At 44.5% G+C, this 21,082-nt stretch overlaps 1 protein-coding gene across 2 annotated transcripts in view; it reads right to left on the reverse strand.

The window, feature by feature from the left end:
• Window positions 1-1,415: 1,415 nt before the first annotated feature.
• LOC125544016 (zinc protease PQQL-like) overlaps window positions 1,416-21,082 on the reverse strand; it is a 30,088-nt gene continuing 10,421 nt past the window's right edge. Inside the window, exons 11-21 of one of the 2 annotated variants that reach the window (XM_048707538.1) lie at window positions 4,160-4,393; window positions 3,845-4,009; window positions 3,601-3,750; window positions 3,429-3,520; window positions 3,196-3,277; window positions 3,024-3,107; window positions 2,801-2,917; window positions 2,604-2,714; window positions 2,327-2,407; window positions 1,918-2,112; window positions 1,416-1,824 (exon numbers count right to left, since the gene is read on the reverse strand). In XM_048707538.1, the coding sequence (XP_048563495.1) occupies window positions 1,747-1,824; window positions 1,918-2,112; window positions 2,327-2,407; window positions 2,604-2,714; window positions 2,801-2,917; window positions 3,024-3,107; window positions 3,196-3,277; window positions 3,429-3,520; window positions 3,601-3,750; window positions 3,845-4,009; window positions 4,160-4,393 (1,389 nt within the window). In that variant the 3' untranslated portion in view covers window positions 1,416-1,746. Of the gene's footprint in view, window positions 1,825-1,917; window positions 2,113-2,326; window positions 2,408-2,603; window positions 2,715-2,800; window positions 2,918-3,023; window positions 3,108-3,195; window positions 3,278-3,428; window positions 3,521-3,600; window positions 3,751-3,844; window positions 4,010-4,159; window positions 4,394-21,082 lie in introns of those variants that run through there. The other variant, XR_007299239.1, reaches the window with a different exon arrangement.

A 21,082-nucleotide genomic window follows, 5' to 3' on the forward strand; every position in this document is an offset into this window, starting at 1 on the left:
GCCTTACGGGGTGGACACGAGGGACCAGGGCGCGCCTGACCCTCTGGGGGGCGCCCCCTGCCTCGTGGCCCCCTCAGGCATCGTCTCGCGTTGACTCTTCTTCCCAAAAATTATATATATTCCAAAAAAAATCTCCGTCAGATTTTATCCCGTTTGGACTCCGTTTGATATTGATTTTCTGTGAAACAAAAAACATGCAACAAACAGGAACTGACACTGGGCATTGGATCAATATGTTAGTCCCAAAAATAGTATAAAAAGTTGCAAAAAGTATATAAAAGTTGTAGAATATTGGCATGGAACAATAAAAAATTATAGATACGAATGAGACGTATCAGCGCTCGGTCATCCGGGCGTTGTAGAGTGTCAGACGTCTAGTGTCTTCCGGTCGTCCGGCCGCTGTAGACTCCGCAGCTCCGTCTTCTTCCGTTTTCGCTTCCACGCTTTCCTCGCGGATGGTGTAGTTGTACACTTACGCTCGCACTCCTTCTCGATGTCCATAGCGTTCCAATATGCACACGAGTGAAGTGTCAAGTAGTATACCATCCTCAAAGGGATCAAGTAAGCACGTGCAAAAGAGATGATTCATAGAATACTTTTTATATATGTGAAGTAGATGTCGCACGAATCACTTGTCAAACAAGCTCTTGACATGATATGTTCATAGGATACTCCGCGTCATCTTTCTTACAAGTGAGAGCGGCAACACAGCACTGCAAACGAGGGCCTCTGTACTATATGTGTTCACTATTGTGCGTGTATGTTTCACAAAGACCTGGGATAGGGGTGCACGGGCCGACAATTGCCGAGGCAGCTCGGCCGAAAGATCCCACGATGGCAGCCAAACAGCAGTGTGATTGGCCAAAGGCTTATTTGCCACAGCCAACCAAGTTTGTTTTTTTTTTTTGAAGAAAGCCATCATGGCAATTTTTATTGATCTAGAATCACAGTTACATCATCAGCTAGAACAGCACGAGTAAAATCTGGCTCCCAAGAACGGTTCCCCTCACTGATCTAGCCAAATTATGGGCTGCTCTATTTGCCACGCCCGACCAAGTTTGTTAACAACAACGGAGTGACATCTTTAGTTTGCAGATCACGTTTGCCAAATTTCTGAACCCCAGATGCCGTTACCTCTTTTTCTTTTACTTTACAAAATGCCAAATCACCGCTTTGGTCGGTGCAGCTAGTGGTGTCAGCCGGACGGCCACCTATGTGCCGATTCATCTCTTGATTCTCTTCTGCCGACTCCTGATGCAAATCGTGTGCATGAGGCAAAGGCCGAAGGGACAATGCAGCAATGCGTTATGAGACTTTTGCCCAGATGTTTGCAAGCACGATGGCAAAAACCATGGCCATGAGAAGAAGAAAAGGATGCAAATGGTGCTGATGTAAAAAAAAAATGGCAAAGCATATATGAAACGGTGCATCTATTATTTTGCCATCCTGGGTCACAAAGCACATGCAATCGATCTCGACAAAACTGAATCTGGCATAAGCGTTCTACCATTTGAATCAACTGGGAGGTGCCAGTAGTAATCAGCGGCTGTTACACGCACGCATGTGGCAGTAAACCAATGTTGTTACAATCTTACACACACGCAGCAACGAATCAGTTAGCTACCGATTTCTGTATACCTTCTTCCGTGATGAAGAATCACCGCACCAACAACCAGATTTGCTGGCTGATGGTGAGATGGTAACAAACATCTACCAATTTGGCTCTTAACTTAAATGTGCTGTGCACTACGATCTCAATGCACCCCGTGAGTATCTCCACAAACTGGCTGCTAAGACCAGTGCACCAGCCATGCCAGCCAAAATCTGCAGAGTGGGCGAGAATTATCAAAATGATCGCATTTTGGGTGAAAAATTTAACTGAGAGAATTGCATGCCATGGTAAATACAATATCTAACCTTGGCATCTCTGCTAAATCCACCAGAACTCCAACTAACCACCGATATCAACGAATTCCAACGAGATGACTTGGGCATAAGGATTACTACCGTGTACTGTTTTTTACATGGGAAAGATATCACCCTTCGCAAGGCCATTTGCATGGCCTGTGGTGTCAAAGCTTCTCTAACTTTTACACGTCCCTCATCTTGAACCTGCGCAAAACAGAAAGTAAGCACTCAACAACACGTCATTTCAAATATACAATTTAAACTAGAGGAAAGTAAGGCTGAAAAATATATGTTCTGGTGATGATCGGTAATATCTGTAAAATATGAAGGCACGTCCCTCTGCTGATAATATGTTTTGTAAGCCAGCAAATAACAGGAGAAACATGAACTCAATAACAGATAGAAAGCTTCACACTACCATGAAGGTGGATCCAACATCTCCTGAATAAATCCTTGATTGATAGCTCCGCAGAATTCGATCCAACCAGTAATAATTTTCCTGCAGTTTCACAAGAAAAAAACTGTAAATATAAAGTGCCAAACCATATCAGCATTAATATTTACATAAAGAAAACTCCCACTAAACCTGCAATCCGTTTTCATGCACTCTTTGTTCAATTTCTAGGATGGTCGTAAATATTAAAATGCCAAACCATATCAGGATTATAAGTACATAAAGAAAACTTCAACTAAACCTGCAATCCGTTTTCATGGGCTCTTTGTTCAATTTCTAGGATGGTCCATACATCTTCTTCAGAAGGGCCTTCTGTCTGTAGATATGATATCTCTTCCAGAACAAAATCAACCTGAAAAAATTCTGAGTGTCAACTCCGAACTGAAGCCTCTTATAACAAGACTACATAATTTTAACCAGAAAGTCAATAAATCATACGAGCCTAGATGACATGTCTGGATCGCATGAGAAATTCACACTTATGTCTCCACGAACATCTCCACTTCTAGAAGGTTTGTTGCCACCTAAGAAGACACCTACATTAACTGAGTAGACCTGCAAAATGAAAAATATATTATACATACTAAACTCTAAATGCTGCAGTCCATGTTGGAAGGGAATAATCAATCCAGATGGTCTTTGCTTGCCCAGGATATTTTACCTGTCCATATTTGAAGCGGAGTACTTGCATGATTTTTGTTTCAAGAAGTTTACTTAGAAATCCAACATAGTGAATATCCTCCGTCTTCGCATAGAGCAGAATATAGTGTAAGATCGAGGTTAGGTTTTGAAACAAACTATTACAGTATTATATTATTTCAAGGGCTGCATACCATCATTGTGCTCTTTAGAACCACTGGAAACCCTAGTTGGACGAAGCACTGAGCTTCAACCATAGGGCTGCGGACAACTTCTCTGCAAAACAAAAAAAAAACAGTTCAGGGTAAGATTACTAGTGTTTGGCAGGATAATTTCTGGAAAAGGAAAAAAGAAACTGTGTGGTTGCTACACCCTGCACGTGTGCAACTGATATAATTAGTGCAAGGAAAAAAAAACAGCAGCAAACCTAATTATGGTTTCCGGAAACTTGAAGGGCAATCCCTTTAGATCCTCACGACTAAGTGGCTGAACTGTATCCTGTACCTTCGGTATCCCACCCTACAAAAAAAGAAGAGTCCATCAGCATTACAAGGGTTTGGCATCTACTTTGTAACAATCAGAAGAGGAACAGAACATACCAGGTACTCCAATATCAGTGGGATTGAGATGTCTGGGTCTATGTTTCCAACTACTACAACGGTAAAAGCTGATGGATCCTTGAAGCAACTGTTGAAATATTCACATGCTCTGATTGGATTCACTTTCTTCAAATCACTTATTCTAATTGGCTGCATAATGGAGCTTGTAAATTTAAATTTAAATAAAGAAATAATAGGAAGAAAGCATTGGGAACTTATCAGTGTTCAGCTTATTCAGGTGTACCTTAAAGAAGTAGGAGTTCCCATAATTTATTTCCCGTGAACGATTTGCAAATGCAGTGTAAGGATCTCTTTCCTGAGCATAGATAGCTTCCTCCGCCATTTGCATGACTATTTTTACTTCTTCCTCCCTTGGCTCCACCTTTGTTGTAAATAGTTGGTAGACAAGCTGTATTTCAGAAGGCAGTCAAGGATAAGCATAGACCCACTTTTCACAGATACAAGTGATATGATTGCTATGTGTATAGTGCCGTCAGCATGTTCCTGTAAATTAGAACACACTTTATGCTCAATTAAGAATGCTTGAAGATAGGCAAACCTGTAAACCAGTCTCAAGATCTGAAGGTGAACAATCGCCAGAAAATGATCTCATGTACGCCCCAACTTTTGTACCAACTTCAGCTCTCTTGCCAGCAAGCATGTCCATCAAGACAGAAGGTCTGTAGCCAAAAATACCAATTTCTCCTGCTATTGTCGAGCCCATTGTGCATGAAGTATATTCATCTTCAGATAATTCGGACAGACCACCATAGGCAAACCCAGTAAAAACAACCTTCATATAGTTTAACATATAAAAAGAATGAAACATGTCCTTATCACAAAGTAACCAAAGGTAAATGACAACTGCAACAACAACAACAACAACAACAACAACAACGACAACAACAACAACAAAGCCTTTAGTCCCAGACAAGTTGGGGTAGGCTAGAGCTGAAACCCATACGATCTAGAAACCAACTCATGGTTCTGGCATGTAGATAGCTAACTTCCACACACCCCTGTCCATGGCTAGTTCTTTGGTGTTATTTCAGTCCTTCAGATCTCTGTTTACGGACTCCTCCCATGTCAAGTTTGGTCCGCCCCGACCGCTCTTGACATTATCAGCACGCTTTAGCCGTCCGCTATGCACTTCTGGAGGCCTGCGCTAAACATGCCCAAACCATCTCAGACGATGTTGAACCAGCTTCTCTTTAATTGGTGCTGCCCCAACTCTATCCCATATATCATCATTCCGGACGGGTCCTTTCTTGTGTGGCCACACATCCATCTCAACATGCGCATCTCCGCTACACCCAACTGTTAAACATGTCGCCTTTTAGTCGGCCAACACTCAACGCCATATAACATTGCGGGTCGAATCGCCGTCCTATAGAACCTGCCTTTTAGCTGTTGTGGCACTCTCTTGTCACAAAGACTGCCAGAAGCTTGGCGCCACTTCATCCATCCAGCTTGCTCTCACATCTTCATTGATATCACTATCCTTCTACAACATTGACCCCAAATATCGAAAGGCGTCATTCGAGGTACCACCTGCCCAACAAGGCTAACCTCCTCCCCATGCCTAGTAGTACTGAAATCACACCTCATGTAATAAAACCTTTTGATTCCAAGATTTGTCTCCTAACTTTCTATTAACCCCCGTCCTGACTATCATCGACTAGCATCACATCATCCGCAAATAGCATACACCATGTATGATAATGTTGTGACAAGTGTTCGAACAAGGGATGGCGACACTGATGACTTCTCATTTAAAATAGGACTGCACCAAGGGTCAGCCTTGAACACTTATCGTTTTTGCTTTGGTGATGGGTGAGGTCACAATGGATGTATAAGGAGATGTCCCATGTCCTTGATGAGGGTAATGTACTTTGTTGGGACTTTGTATTTCTCCAAGGCCCACCAGATGACATTCTGCGATATCTTATCGTAGGCCTTCTCTAAGTCAATGAACACCATATGCAGGCCCTTCTTTTGCTCCCTATATCTCTCCATAAGTTGTCGTACCAAGAAAATGGCCTCCATGGTCGACCTCCCAGACATGAAACCAAACTGATTTTTGGTCACGCTTGTCATTCTTCTTAAGCGGTGCTCAAATACTCTCTCCCATAGCTTCATTGTATGGCTCATCAGCTTAATTCCACAGTGATTAGTACAACTTTGAACATCCCCCTTGTTCTTGAAGATTAGTACTAATATACTCCGCCTCCATTCTTCTGGCGTCTTGTTTGCCTGAAAAATGAGGTTGAAAAGCTTAGTTAGCCATACTATCATTATGTCTCCGAGGCCTCTCCACACCTCAATGGGGATACAATCAGGGCTCAACGCCTTGCCACCTTTCATCCTTTTTAAAGCCTCACTGACCTCGGACTCCTAGATTCGCCGCACAAAACGTCTGCTGGTATCATCAAAGAAGTCGTCCAGTTCAATGGTAGAGCTCTCATTCTCACCATTGAACAGCTTGCCGAAGTACTCCCATCATCTATGCTTAATCTCCTCGTCCTTCCCCAGAAGCTAATTTTGCTTCGTCCTTGATGCATTTGACTTGGTCAACATCTCTTGTCTTCCTCGCTTGGATCTTGGCCATCTTATAGATGCTCCTTTCGCCTTCCTTCATGTCTAAGCGCCAGTAGAGGTCCTCATACGCCCGACCCCTTGCTTCACTCAAAGCTCGCTTTGCGGCCTTGCCACCATTCATCCTTTTTAAAGCCTCCCTGACCTCGAACTCCTAGATTCGCCGCACAAAACATCTGCTGGTATCATCAAAAGGAGTCGTCCAGTTCAATGGTAGAGCTCTCATTCTCACCATTGAACAGCTTGTCGAAGTACCCCGTCATCTATGCTTAATCTCCTCGTCCTTCCCCAGAAGCAAATTTGCTTCATCCTTGATGCATTTGACTTGGTCGGACATCTCTTGTCTTCCTCGCTTGGATCTTGGCCATCTCATAGATGTTCCTTCCGCCTTCCTTGGTGTCTAAGCGCCAGTAGAGGTCCTCGCACGCCCGACCCCTTGCTTCACTCAAAGCTCGCTTTGCGGCCTTCTTTGCCACCTTGTACTTCTCTATGTTGTCTGCACTCCTACCCAAATGCAAGTGTCTGAAACAATCTTTCTTCTCCTTAATAGCCTTCTGGGCATCATCGTTCCACCAGGTATCTTTAGCTTCACTTCTACTTTCCCTGGTCATCCCAAACTCCTCTGAAGCTACCTTATGAATGCAAGTCGCCATCTTCATCCACATATTGTCTGCATCACCTCCTTCGTCCCAAGGGCCCTCCTTAATGACCCTCTCCTAGGAAGTATGAGTTGCCTCCCTCTTGAGCTTCCACCACTTCGTTCTAGCGACTTTGGCGCGCTTCTACCGCTGGACACGAATCCGAATGCGGAAGTCAACCACCACAAGCTTATATTGAGAGGGACGACACTCTCTCCAGGTATCACCTAACAATCTAGGCAAGCACGGATGTCTTCTCTTCTTGAGAGGACGAAATCAATCTGGCTAGAGTATTGACCACTACTAAAAGTCACTAGATGTGATTCTCCCTTTTTAAAGAGGGTGTTAGCTATGATCATGACCTGGGCTAGAGTGAAGCTCGAGACATCTTCTCCTTGATTCCTGATGCCATATAGCCATAGCCAAAGCCCCCATGCACCCCTTCAAAACCTGTATTAGATGTACCCATGTGGCCATTGAGGTCTCCTCCTATGAAGAGCTTCTCACCAATAGGTACACTCTTAACCATGTCCTCCAGACCTTCCCAGAACTCCCTCTTGGTGTTCTCATTATGGCCTACTTGCAGGGCATACGCGCTAATAACATTGAGAACTAAGTCCCAAACTACCAGCTTGACTAGAATAATCCGGTCCCATGCACCATGAAAAAAAAACTATTGACTCAAGCTTCCAATTGATAGCAATCACTAAATTAACTTTCTGAGTGCATGGTTAGTTCATCAAGGCCAAATGATTAAAGAGAGACAGAAAAACCAAAGGTCACCAATGTCTTGTTTCTACTATACTACCCAGTATACATGAGATTGGGCAATACCTTCATGTCTGGCTGGCGATCGAGCACATCACGCTCTCGAACGCCCCTGACCAGCTAGTTTGGAGATGGACGGCCTTCGGTACTTAGGGCATGTTCGTTAGCCCTCCACGGCCACCAACTCCTCAACTCCATCGTCAGGATCCTCTCGCCAGCTTCTCCCGAGCGAGCCGGGAGCGGGCGAAATGTTCAGGGACACGGCTTCTCGCTCGTTCCAGGAGTCAGTCCGAAGCCCATGAAATTGTCCCAATCTGGCCCATTCAACTCAAAATTTGTAGCAGGCTCATAGCCCAATTCGTTGTCGGTTCCATTTTCTTCGCGGTGGGATTGGTCGGTCGTGGGGGTCGTGGGATTAGAAGCTCAAACCGGTACGCTCAGACTCACTTCGTGGTGGCAGCATCATGTAATTTTGATCAACTCCCGCTTCTTCAGATCCTGGGAGCTGGGAATTGCTCGCTCCTCAACTCCACATAAAATACACTACCGTGATAGCCAGCTTCTCTCCTCCATAACCATGATTTGGAGCGTTCGGCTCAGCTCCAGACTTGAGTCGTGGAGTTGAGGAGCCGGAGGGCTCCCGAACACGCCCTTACACTACTAGCTCCTGCTACCTAACCACCTTCCAGGGATCCACAATTTCCTTCTCTTGGAAGCTCGTCTGGAAGAATTGGGCGCCACCGCGGGTGAAGTTCTTCCATTGGTTGGCAGACCAGGATAGGTGTTGGACGGCTGATCGCTTGGCTAGGCGTGGTCTCCTCCAGGCAGACTTGGCACGAAATCCTCTCCTGGCTACGGATGACCACCGCAAGACCAAGCCACGAACATTCGCTCATGGACCGGTGGCTGCACGCCAGGCAAAACACGCTGACACCGATGCGCAAAGGCCTAGCCTCCATTGCCCTCCTGGCGTCGTGGATAATCTGGAAGCAACGCAATTGCATCTTCGACGGCGCCCAGCCCTTGGTTCACGTGCTGGTCTCCAGGATCAAGGATGAAGCCCAGCAGTGGGCACGAGCTGGTGCCCGCGGCCTTCGCGCTGTCCTGCCGTCCACCTGGGATGTCACTAGTTTCACTGATCCTCATTTGTACTTGACCTCCTAGGAGGATTGTATCCAAACTCTACTTTTTCCATGCAATGAAACACAAAGGTCCTTTGTGTTTTCTCGAAAAAAAATAACTATAGTACCCAGTACTGGAGTTCATGCGCTTGCCTGGTAATCAATAACAATTACTCTTACTATTTTGTCCAAAACTAAACTGAATGCTGAATTATATATCTTACTAGCACATATGCCTGTGCGTTGCAACGGGAGATATAGTGACGTATCCACCGAAATATCCAGCAACATGTCCCAAGAACATCTAAATGATGCCACCCAGCAACGGCAAGAAGGCGTGCACCAAGGTCTAGTAATACTTCATAGCAATTGTACGGGCATGGCCAATTCACGCGAATTCAGGTGGGTGAGATTAGTTAGTGTGGGCCCCACAGTTGAATTAGGGGGGTGATTAGTTAGTGTGGGCCCACCCTTGAATTCACCGGGGAGAGAAATTAATTAGGGTGAGGAGAGATTTACGTGGCTTCGTCCCCAGATGCGTTGCGGAGCGTTACAACGCTCGCAGGTGAGTAAGTCTTTTCCCAATTGTACATTAAGAAGCATGCTATATATACAATGCTTTTGATATGATTTTTATACGACGATTCTGATCTTAAAAGGCCCCCTAATTTTTAAATCTTAAAGGCATTATTTGTAATCTGTCGTGAAAGAAAATCTCACTAAGCATTAGAAATAATGAATTATAATTCCTTCGCATTTGAACAAACAATCCCTACACATACAATACTTTTGGTACAACAATTCTGACCCTAAAGGACCCCCTAATTTTCAAATTTTAAAGGCATTATTTGTAAATTGAAGCAATTTTAAAATCTCATCAACTTTGTGTTAATTGCATGCCATGTCTGGGTAATTGCTTTGTGTCATATCATACACCTTTCTTTCTTTCTTGTTAAACTCTTCTTCCTTATTTATGCATACTGATCATGCCCTCGTATTATAATTTCTTTGCAACATATTATTATCTCCTTCCTTCTTCCTTGCTTTAGGGAGCTCACCTTCCTTATTTATGCCCAAGGATCACAACGCTGGTATTATATGGTCATTATCCTCTCCTTTTTCTTTTTCGAAATTCTCTTTCCATATATATATATATACATATATACCCTCTAATCACGCCACTCTTTTTCCTTATTGATGCCCACTGATCACACGCCACACATCTCATGAAATCTAAGCCATATATGTCAGCCACCTTTGTTTCCTTATTCTCAAAGGTGTTTTCCTCACAAACAGGGCCCATTATTACTAATTAATTCTCCAGGCTGCTTATTGATGTTGAATCGGAAACATATATAAATCGGTAGAATGGCTTGTAAAGCAGCAAGGTGGTACTAATTTATAAACAAACAAACGTTTTGTTTTGTATCCTGATGCTTTAGCTGTGTTGGTTGCAGCTTTGGGCCTCGACGTGCAACATTGTGAGTTCGATTCCATGTAAAGACGTTTATTTTCTGCATAATCTCGGTTGCATGTCATATTTTTTGCATGGGCCGATTTCGGGTCAAGGCCCAGTAAGGTGATTTAGCTCAGCCTGGCAAAGTTGTATCAAGGATGAAGAGTACGAGCAGGAGCAGCGTGACGGACGAAATTGTCGTGGTTCCCCAAATTAGTACCACCTCGCATATATGTTTTAAATTCAAATTGAAAACGTAAATTCACAGGAAGAAAGCGTATTGTGACGGTGAACCCACGGAGTCAATCCATGCTTTATTATTAGGGAAAGATAAGTATGATACGTCATTTATTTCTTTTATCATGTAGCAAAACACAAAACAGCAAATATGCTACTAAGTGTTGTACTGTCTCGAGATCTTCAAACTAAAAGTAGCAGCTTTCAACTGTTATCCATGACTCACAAAATGGATGTGCCATAGGTAGGTCCCCACAATGCACAAAGTTAGTACTTTTGCAGTAATAATTGCTCATAGGAAGAACTGTTATCTATGAATCTCTTGTCTTCCAGCCGTAGGTGCGGTGCTGACAGAATCATTGAAAGCTACATTTTCATATCACTCATTAGAGAACATATGTCAATGTTTTACCACTGAAAAGGAAAAATGTCAATACAGAACTTCTAAAAGTTTGGCAAATGAATTCAAGCTGGCAAGACAGCACCGCCTCAAAACATCCAAGGACAGAAATTTATCCTCGATCGCCATAACCCTATTATATTTAGAAGTTAGACCCTATCTTCATTCTAATTATACCATATATGTGGTTTATCCTAATAAACTTGCAATAAAACCTGATATGGAGAGGTATGCAGATCTGTGGTATATGTGCCCAAGTACTGCTGGCCCATAAAGGCCCAGGCCCATGTGTGTGCTGACCTATAGGAGGAGGAGCACGACGCTGTCTGGACAACAGCACCACAACAACACATATCGAACAGGTTAGGCATCCCTCCTCTGCTCCACATGGTATCAGAGAGAGGGGCATAGGCGGAGGCGACGGCGACGGCGATGGCTGGGTATGGCAGGGCGGCGTGGCTGCATGCGAGCTGGATACGGGGCGCATCTCCGGCAGGCGAGGCGCGGCGGCTTTGGCTGCACGTGGTGTGCGTTCGCCGGGATAGAGATTGAGAGAATGCTGCTGCTGTGTGGCATGTGCTACTGCTGTGTGGTACTTGCTGCTGCGTACGTGCTGATTTTAGAGTAGGGGGGCACAAAATAGTGGAGAAGAAGAGATTGCGTATGACTGGAGCTGCTGCTGCTGCTGCGAGCTGCTTCTGCTGATTGGAGAGGAAGGAGGTGGAAGAAGAGGTGGTGCTGGAGGTGCCGACGAGCTGCTGCTATCTTGGGAGTGTAAAGTAGGAGCTGGTGGTGCCTGTGTTGTGCTGCTTCTGCTGGAGGTGTTGCTGCTGCGTGTGGCTATTCAAGGAGGAAGGCTAACTGCTGCGTGTGGCTGCCTGGGAAGATCGTAGATGATGTGCTTGTGGATATGTTCAACGACTTGGCAGAGACCAGGGTCATGGATTCACTGCAGCCGGATGATGGGTGTTTGTGCGACACAGAGGAAGGAGGAAGGCATGTAGGAGATGAAGGAGAAGACCATGACCGGAAGAGGACGCATGTGTTGGGCAGGTGTGAGCTGCGTGAGGCAGAGAAGGCGACGGTGAATGGTGTTGGTTTGCTGTGGACATGTGCAGCAAGTATGTGGCGGCAGGCGTGTGCTTTGCTGCTTTCCCCCGGCGAAGAGATGCATGAAGTAGAGAATACGGGTGAGACCGAACAGCATGATAGCCATGAGGATACAAGTCTTCCAAGTTTGGCTCATTTTATCTATACAAATGAGGCCAACACTGAAAAGGCCACAATTGCTGCTCACATAACTGATCCGGAGTGGGTATTAGAGTCTGGTGCATCTCAACATGTTGCAGGTGACTTCAGGGAATTTGAGTCATATGATCAGCACATTCCCTCTCCATGTAACAGTATATGTACTGCTGACGGGAAATTGCGGCATATTAAGGGCATTGGGACAGTTCAATGTACCCCTACTATTAAGCTATCTTCGGCCCTACATGTGCCAGCTTTCCAGGTCAATCTGGTGTCTCTGAGTGCTCTAATCAACCATGTGGACTGTAGGATAACACTGACAGAGGAATGTGCTTGATTCAGGACAGAGCCGACTGGAATGAGAATTGGGACTGGAATAAGGCATAGGGGACTATGGAGGTACATGGACTGTGAGGGGCTTGGTCAGATGGGCAGCTCAGTGTTTGCGGCGATTGTGGAAGAAAGAGTCATCGATGATGAAACATCACTGCAGAATGGGGCATGTATCCTTTGCTAAATGTACAAGTTGTTTCCTGCTGTAATGAATGTAGTAGATAAGAACAAGCTAAAATGTGATGCGTGTGAGTTTGCAGAACACACGAGGACATCTTATGTGAGCAAGGGACTTAGAAGTATATCTCCATTCATGCTTGTTCACTCGAATGGATGGACAAGCCATGTGGTGTCAGTTAGTGGTGCAAGGTATTTTGTGACCTTTATTGTCATGGGTCTATTTGATGCATCACAAAGATGAAACTTTCCAATGCTTCAAGAATTTATATGCCTATGTGAAAAATCACTACAATGTTCAGGTACAATAAAGAACTGATAATGGCACTAAGTATGTGAACAAAGCGTTTGGGACTTTCTTATCAGAGCAAGAGTTTTGCGTCAAACCTCATGTCTGGACACTTCTCAGAATGGAGAATGGAGTGGCTGAAAGGAAGAACTGATACATTCTGGAGGTTGCTCGATCACTGATGCTTACTATGAATGTGCTAAAAGTCTAGTAATTGGATCCCTGACAAACCAACATATTCTTGTGGAGTGAAGTTGTGATGGCTGCAACATACCTGATCAATCGCACATCATCGAGAGTACTAGGTATAAAGTCACCTTCTGAGTTGCTTCTGGGAAAGAATGATTTTGTGGTTCCTACCAAGCTGTTCGGTTGTGTCTGCTTTGTCGGGGATCACAGGCCATCTGTGGGCAAATTAGATCCACGGGCCGTCAAGTGAATCTTCATCGGGTATTCTTATGGGCAGTGAGGCTACAAGTGTTGGAGTCCTTTTGAACGGAGGACCTTTCTGAGCATGGACGTCACCTTCACAGAACCCGACTGAAGCAGCACAAAGGTTGTGGAGGAGCAACTCCACCTTGCTGCTACAATGTGTACAGCACAAGTGTTGAAGGAACAACTTCAACGTGCTGCGCTAGATATCGCTCTAGAGTCGAATGTAGGCTGATAGGGCAGCAAGAGTTCAATCCAGAACTCCTAGGGCACAAGATCTACTCCAAGATCTTAGATAAGAACAACAAGTTCTATTATAGGTAGGGGTACATAGTCTGGGTATGAGGTGAGGACCTCTATTTATAGGGTTTTGGGAAGCCTTCACATACTTCTACTTATAGCTTGAATACTCTAGAAACATTATTTAAGGTTCACCATTCTACTCATAGTTACTCACAACTAGAAGACTCTAGAAAACAGTAGGTAGGATAAAGAAAAGAAAAGAAATACTAGACCACAACAAAGTATCTAGAAGTAGCCAAACAGATTTGACATATGATTATATTTTCATGTTCCTCATCATTCTCCCCTGGTTGTTTGGAACTCGCCCTCGAGTTATCTTCATAGAGCGCTTCTTCTGGATGGTAGAGAGTCAAGTCCGCAACATTGAAAGTGTTGGAGATACCCATATCGCTTGGAAGATCTATCACATAAGCATTATCATTTATCTTCCTCACGATAGAGAAGGGTCTATACCTTCGCTGCCTAAGTTTCCCTTTAACACCTAAAGGCAGCCTCTCTTTCGGAGGTAGACCATCACCTTATCACCAGCTTGGAATGATTTTGGCCTCCTTTTGCAATTAGCAAGTTGTTTATATTTCTGATTTTGTGCTTTCAAAGAACCGCGAATCTCTTCAAATAACTCGGTGTAATTATCAGCAAAGGACAATGCTGATTTTGAGTTTTCCCTTGATGGTAGCTTCATCAGGTCCACCACATGTGATGGAACTTTAGTGTAAACAATGGAAAAAGGGCTCCTTCCTATGGATCTATGCTTGGAGTTATTGTAGGAGAATTCTGCAAGAGATAAAGCCAAATCCCATTGTCCCTTTCTCCACAAATGCAACGGATCAGATTACCCAAAAACTTGTTCACCACTTCCGTTTGTCCATCTGTTTGTGGATGAGCAGTGCTAGAAAATTTCAATTCAGTGTTGAATGCATCCACAAAGTGAGCCAAAATGCAGCAAGAAACTTGCTATCACGGTCTGAAACAATGGACCTTGGAACTCCATGAAGTCTGACCACTTCTCGAAAGAATAGGTTCGCCACATGATGAGCATCCGTTGTCTTGCGGCATGGGATGAAATGAGCCATCTTAGAGAATCTATCCACGACCACAAGTACAGCATCACTTCATCGCCTTGTTCTTGGCAAGCCCAAGACGAAGTCCATAGAAATGTCCTCCCATGGAGCAACAAGAACAGGCAAAGGCATGTATAACCCTGTGTTCTGGACTTGGCCTGTGCAGGTCTGACATACGGGGCACCGTTGAACGAACTTTCCAGCATCTCTCTTTAGTTGTGGCCAAAAGTAGCGAGCTTCCAGGTTAGCGATAGTCTTGTCCCGTCCAACATGGCCACTAAGATCACTTGAATGGAGCTCTCTAACCAGCTTGTCACGTAGAGAACTTCTTGGAATGCACAAACGATCATTTTTGAAGAGATCAATCTTGCATCAAATAGTCATCACCTAATGGTTGGCCCCTTGCGTGCTTTACCCAAACATGACCAAAGTCTTCGTCACCCTCATACAACTCCTTTATTTGATCCATGCCCGGAAGTTCAGCTCAAGAGGCATGCACGACGACTCAAAGCATCGGCCACTCTGTTAGTTATTCCAGATTTATGCACGATGAGATAGTTAAACCTCTCCAGATATGCTGCCCATCTTACTAGCATGCGGTCAACATGCTTTTGATTTCTAAAATGCTTCAAGGATTGATGGTCGCTATAAACAATGAACTCTTTGGGCAGCAAATAGACTTCCCAAGTTTTCAACGCTCTGAAAACGGCGTATAATTCTTGTTGATAGGTACTCCATTTCTGTCTAGCTTCACTTAACTCCTCACTAAAGAAAGCAATGGGCTTCCTTTCTTGAGATAGGACAGCCCCAATGCCTACTCCACTTGCATCACACTCCAACTCAAAAGTCTTGTTGAAATCAGGTAGTACCAAGACAGGAGCTTGTGATAGCTTTTGTTTAATCTCATTGGAACTAGCTTCAGCTGCTTCTGTCCATTGGAACTTTCCTTTCTTCAAACACTCGGTAATTGGTGCCATGATAGTGCTGAAATTCTTCACAAATCGCCTATAGAAAGTTGCAAGGCCATGAAAGCTTCTTACCTCAGAAATGGTCTTAGGAGTTGGCCATTCTCGGATTGCTTCAACCTTGGAATCATCAACACGAATGCCGTCACATGTTATGACAAATCCTAGGAAAAGAAGTTGTGTTTGTAGGAAAACACATTTCTTCAAGTTGACGTAGAGCTCATTTTCCCTTAGTACTTCTAGCACCTTTCGAATATGATCAAAGTGTTCATCCTCATCCTTGCTATAGATCAAGATGTCATCGAAATAGACCACAACAAAGTGGAATAAAAAGGGTCTAAGGACTTGATTCATTAAGTGCATAAAGGTACTTGGTGCATTTGAGAGTCCAAATGGCATGACTAGCCATTCAAACAACCCTTCCTTTGTCTTGAAGGCGGTCTTCCATTCATCCCCGGGTCTTATACGGATTTGATGATATCCACTTCTTAAATCTAGCTTTGTGAACACTCTTGCTCCACTAAGCTGATCCAACATATCATCCAAACGGAGAATAAGGAATCTATACCTTATGGTGATCTTGTTAACGGCTCTATTGTCTGGACACATGCGCCAAGATCCATCTTTCTTTGGCATGAGTAGGGCTGGTACAGCACATGGGCTAATACTTTCTCGAATGTGCCCCTTTTGCAACAATTCCTCCACTTTCTCCTTCAATATATCATGCTCCTTTGGGCTCATTCGATAGTGTGGAAGATTAGGAAGACTTGCTCCCGGAATTAAGTCAATTCTATGTTGAATTCCTCTCATCGGTGGCAAGCCATGTGGCTCCCCAAGTATGTTCTGAAATTCTGCCAATAAACCACGTACCTTTGCTGGAATTTCAACAGGCAGGTGCTCTTCTCCCTTTACAACAAGTGCAGCACACAAATCTGCCTCCTTCAAGTCTTCCATAAACTCATGAGAGGTATGGGAGATAGTTAACATAGTTTTTCCCTCCTCCTTAGAGGTATTACCTTCGGTTTTGTTTGGTAAGATAATGATCTTTCTTTTGTTTCAAATGAAAGAGTAAGAATTTTCCTTGCCCTTGTGTGTAGTATCCACATCAAATTGCCAAGGCCTCCCAAGAAGAACATGGCTGGCATCCATGTCAACCACATCCCACAACACATTTGAGCGATAATGCTTACCCAAAGAAAGTGGCAGGTTGCATTGTTTGGTGATCCTCATATTCACTCCTTTCTTGATCCATCCAATAGTGTAGGGATTCGGATGATCATGGATTTCAAGCTTTAAATGGTCCACCAACTTCTGGGAGATAAGATTCTCGCAGCTGCAACTATCAATCACTAGTTTGCATACCTTGCCATTCACCGTGCATTTGCTCTCAAATATTTTCTTCCGTTGTGTGTCATCGAGTTGTGGTGTGGAACATAGGAGATGCTGGATCACACATACCACCTCTTCGCCTTCTTCTTGACAAACCTCTTGTCCGTCTACATCTTCAGATTCGTATTCTTCCTCATCGTTTTCACCATCATGGATAGTCGTGTTAACAAATTTCCTTAGTGGGCAACCGCTGGATACGTGTCCCTCTTTACCACATTTATAGCACTTTGGGCCTTCATTTGCCTTACCCTTGCTTCTAGTTTGTTTCGGGATTGGCTGTTTTGTCTTTGGTGGAGTGGCCTTTTCTTCCACTCTATTAGGTTGGCTCCTAGATGAGCCTTCGGTATGAGGATATGGAGGATATGGAGCCTTAGTTGTCTTTCTCATCCTCACAAACCTCTCGGCCTTTAAGGCTAGAGTTTGTGCTTGATCAACGGACCAGATTGTTGCATCATCAATCGATCTTGAATAGCATCATTGAGACCATTGATGTACCTTGCAACTTGTTGCCCTTCAGTTTCAGCAAGGTTGCACCTCACTTGTAGCCTTAGAAACTCCTTCGTGTAGTCTGAAACAGTCCTATTTTCTTGAGCACAATTTTGAAATTGGATAAATAGGATCTGAGTCATAATCAGCGGGCAAAAATCTCCCTTTCAAGAGGCCTTTCATTTATCGCCAAGTTCTAACACGAGGTTCTCCTCTCAGCCTGCGCTCCTCTTGAACGCGATGCCACCATGCACCGGCTCCTCCTTTCAACTTGTATGCGACCAAAGGAACTCTACGATCTTCCGGAACCTCCATGGCCTCAAAGAAAGTCTCCACTTCATATAACCAATCCAGGCACCCTTCAATGTCAACATTTCCATTAAAACTTGGGATCTCAGCTCTCACCTTGTATGTACCTCTTGCATATGTAGGGTTGGGTGCTCTCCGATATGCGTAGAGATTTGGTTCTTCAAGGGCATCATCATATTCTTCACCTTCAGAAGCTTCAACATAAATTGGCCTTCTTGAAGCACGTTGAACAACATGTTGTGGCGGTCTTGCTCCAAGATTACCTCTCCTTCCTTGATGAACATCTTCCTCTTCTTTAGATGAATCTCCTTCATTGGTAGCAGGGGGGACACCCTTTCTTATCATCTCAACCAGCTGGTCAAATCTCCTATTAAGATCTTCACGCAGCTCTTTGATTTGTTTCAGCAGCATCCAGCCTCTTCTCCAATTGCTCCATTGCTTGCTCCAACTTGCTCTCGAAGAGGACAGCAAGAACGATTATGGGTCAACGAGGCTCTGATACCACCTGAAGCAGCACAAAGGTTGTGGAGGAGCAACTCCACCTTGCTGCTACAATGTGTACAACACAAGTGTTGAAGGAACAGCTTCAACGTGCTGCGCTAGATATCACTCTAGAGGCGAATATAGGTTCATAGGGCAGCAAGAGTTCAATCCAGAACTCCTAGGGCACAAGATCTACTCCAAGATCTTAGATAAGAACAACAAGTTCTATTATAAGTAGGGGTACATAGTCTGGGTACAAAGTAGAGGTGAGGACCTTTATTTATAGGGCTTTGGGAAGCCTTCACATACTTCTACTTATAGCTGGAATACTCAAGAAAATTATTTAAGGTTCACCATTCTACTCATAGTTACTCACAACTAGAAGACTCTAGAAAACAGCAGGTAGGATAAAGAAAAGAAAAGAAATACTAGACCACAATAGAAGTATCTAGAAGTAGCCAAACAGATTTGACATGTGATTATATTTTCATGTTCCTCATCACCAACCCATTTTATGGTGAGAAAATTGATCTTAGTGGATTATTTGAAAGTCTTGACCATACCCAATCTACTGTGATAGGTCAAGAGGGGGAGAGTGGTAGTTGCGGTGGTGCCAATTTAGTGTTGCGGCTGTTAGGAAAGCAACTTGTATTTCCAGGTGGCCATAGGCCAGTATATATACATGTACAGGTGTGGAATATATGCAAGAAACCCCTTATACAATAGGGTAAATACGAAAGGTTACATGGCTATATATATAACTCTAACACCCCCCTCAAACTCATGGTGGATTAACAACACTGAGTTTGGAGATATAGAAGCCATGCTACACTCTAGTCTGGGCCTTCGTCAGAAAATCCGCCAACTGTAACTCGAAAGGCACATACTGAAAAGCAATAACCTGATCCTGCACACCAGCACGCACATAGAGAGCATCAACACCAATATGCTTGGTGAGCTCATGCTTCACAGGATCGCGCGCAATGCTAATAGCACCTGTACTGTCAGACAAGAGCGGAGTAGGTGTAGTAACAGAAACACCAAAATCCTGAAGTAACCACCGTAACCAAGTCACATCTGCCGTCAAAAGAGCCATAGCTCGTAACTCAGCCTCTGCACTCGAACGGGAAACTGCAGTCTGTTTCTTCGTCTTTCAGGCAATGAGAGAACCAACAAGAAAAACACAATAAGCAGAAAGTGAACGGCGATCGGAGGGATCACTAGCCCACGTAGCATCCAAATAGGCCTGAAGTTGTAAAGAATTGGAGCGAGGAAAGAATAGACGGTGAGAGATCGTGCCCCAAAGATATCGGAGAACACGAAGGAGGTGACTATAGTGAACCGAAGTGGGAGCGGAGACAAACTGACTCAGAATATGAACCGGATAAGAGATATCCGGACGAGTGACAGCTAGGTAGACAAGACTCCTAACAAGATGACGATAACGCGTCAGGTCAAGCAAGGGGTCACCATCAGTATCACGGAGGTGAACATTGAGCTCCATGGGAATCTCAACAATGCGCTCATCAGTAAGAGCAGCACGAGCAAGAAGATCCTGTATATACTTTTTCTGGGATATAAAAAAGCCATCAGAGGTAGAAGAGACTTCAATCCCAAGAAAGTAGCGAAGAGGTCCAAGATCGGACATAAAAAATTGCTCACTAAGACGGGCCTTTACAAAGGCAATATACTCGGGGTCGTCGCCAGTGATGATCAGGTCATCAACATAGAGAAGAAGATGAGTCCGACCACGAGGAGAAAGGTGGACAAACAATGCTGGATCATGAGCATTCGCTGAAAAACCAGCGGCAGTCACCACAGAGGCAAAACGCTCAAACCAGGCGCGGGAGGCTTGCTTAAGGCCATAGAGAGAGCGACGAAGACGACATACCATGCCATCAGGAACAGAATACCCAGGTGGTGGCTGCATGTATACCTCCTCACGCAGCTCACCGTTAAGAAAGGCATTCTTAACATCAAGCTGAGATACAGACCAGTGGCGCGCAGAGGCCACGGCAAGAAGTGTGCGGATAGTGGACATATAGGCCACAGGAGCAAATGTCTCATCATAATCACGACCATGCTCCTGCTGAAAACCACGAACCACAAGACGAGCTTTGTAACGCTCAAGAAAACCATCGGAGCAAGTCTTAACCTTGTAGACCCACTTACAAGTGATGGGACGGACACCTGGAGGAAGAGAAATAAGATCCCATGTACCAGTGCGTTCAAGAGCAGCAATCTCCTCTGCCATCGTAAACTGCCATTCAGGATGAACAACAGCCTCACGATAAGAAGTCGGCTCAAGAACAGCAGCACCCGCGGTTGAAAAACCAAGGCGATCAACAGGCGGAAGCGGACGAGGACGCAAGCCATAGGTAGGCTGAGACGAGAAGGACGACACGTCAGCAGATGCATCCACATTACGTGAACGACGAGTGTAATACTAAGGAAAAGATGGAAGAAAAGAGGAGGAATAGCCGAGGTAGAATCAAGAGGTGGAGACGAAGAAATCACTGAGGATGAAGGTGCAAAATCTGGTGACATGCGAGGTGAGGAAATCGTGGGAGATGGTGGCGGCAAATCGGCAAGAGGTGGAGAAGTAGAGTGAGCAGGACGGAGAGACAAGGGCTCAACTGGAGTGATAGGTGTGTCGGGAAAAGTGAGAAAAGAGATATCCTCCACAGAAAAGGTCGAGGAAGACGGACGCGGGTAGAAGGGACGAGACTCATCAAAAGTCACATCCCGAGAAATACGCATCCGACGACCGATAGGATCCCAACAACGATAGC

The sequence above is a fragment of the Triticum urartu genome, chromosome 3 (assembly GCF_003073215.2).
Source record: "Triticum urartu cultivar G1812 chromosome 3, Tu2.1, whole genome shotgun sequence".
NCBI lineage: Eukaryota > Viridiplantae > Streptophyta > Magnoliopsida > Poales > Poaceae > Triticum > Triticum urartu.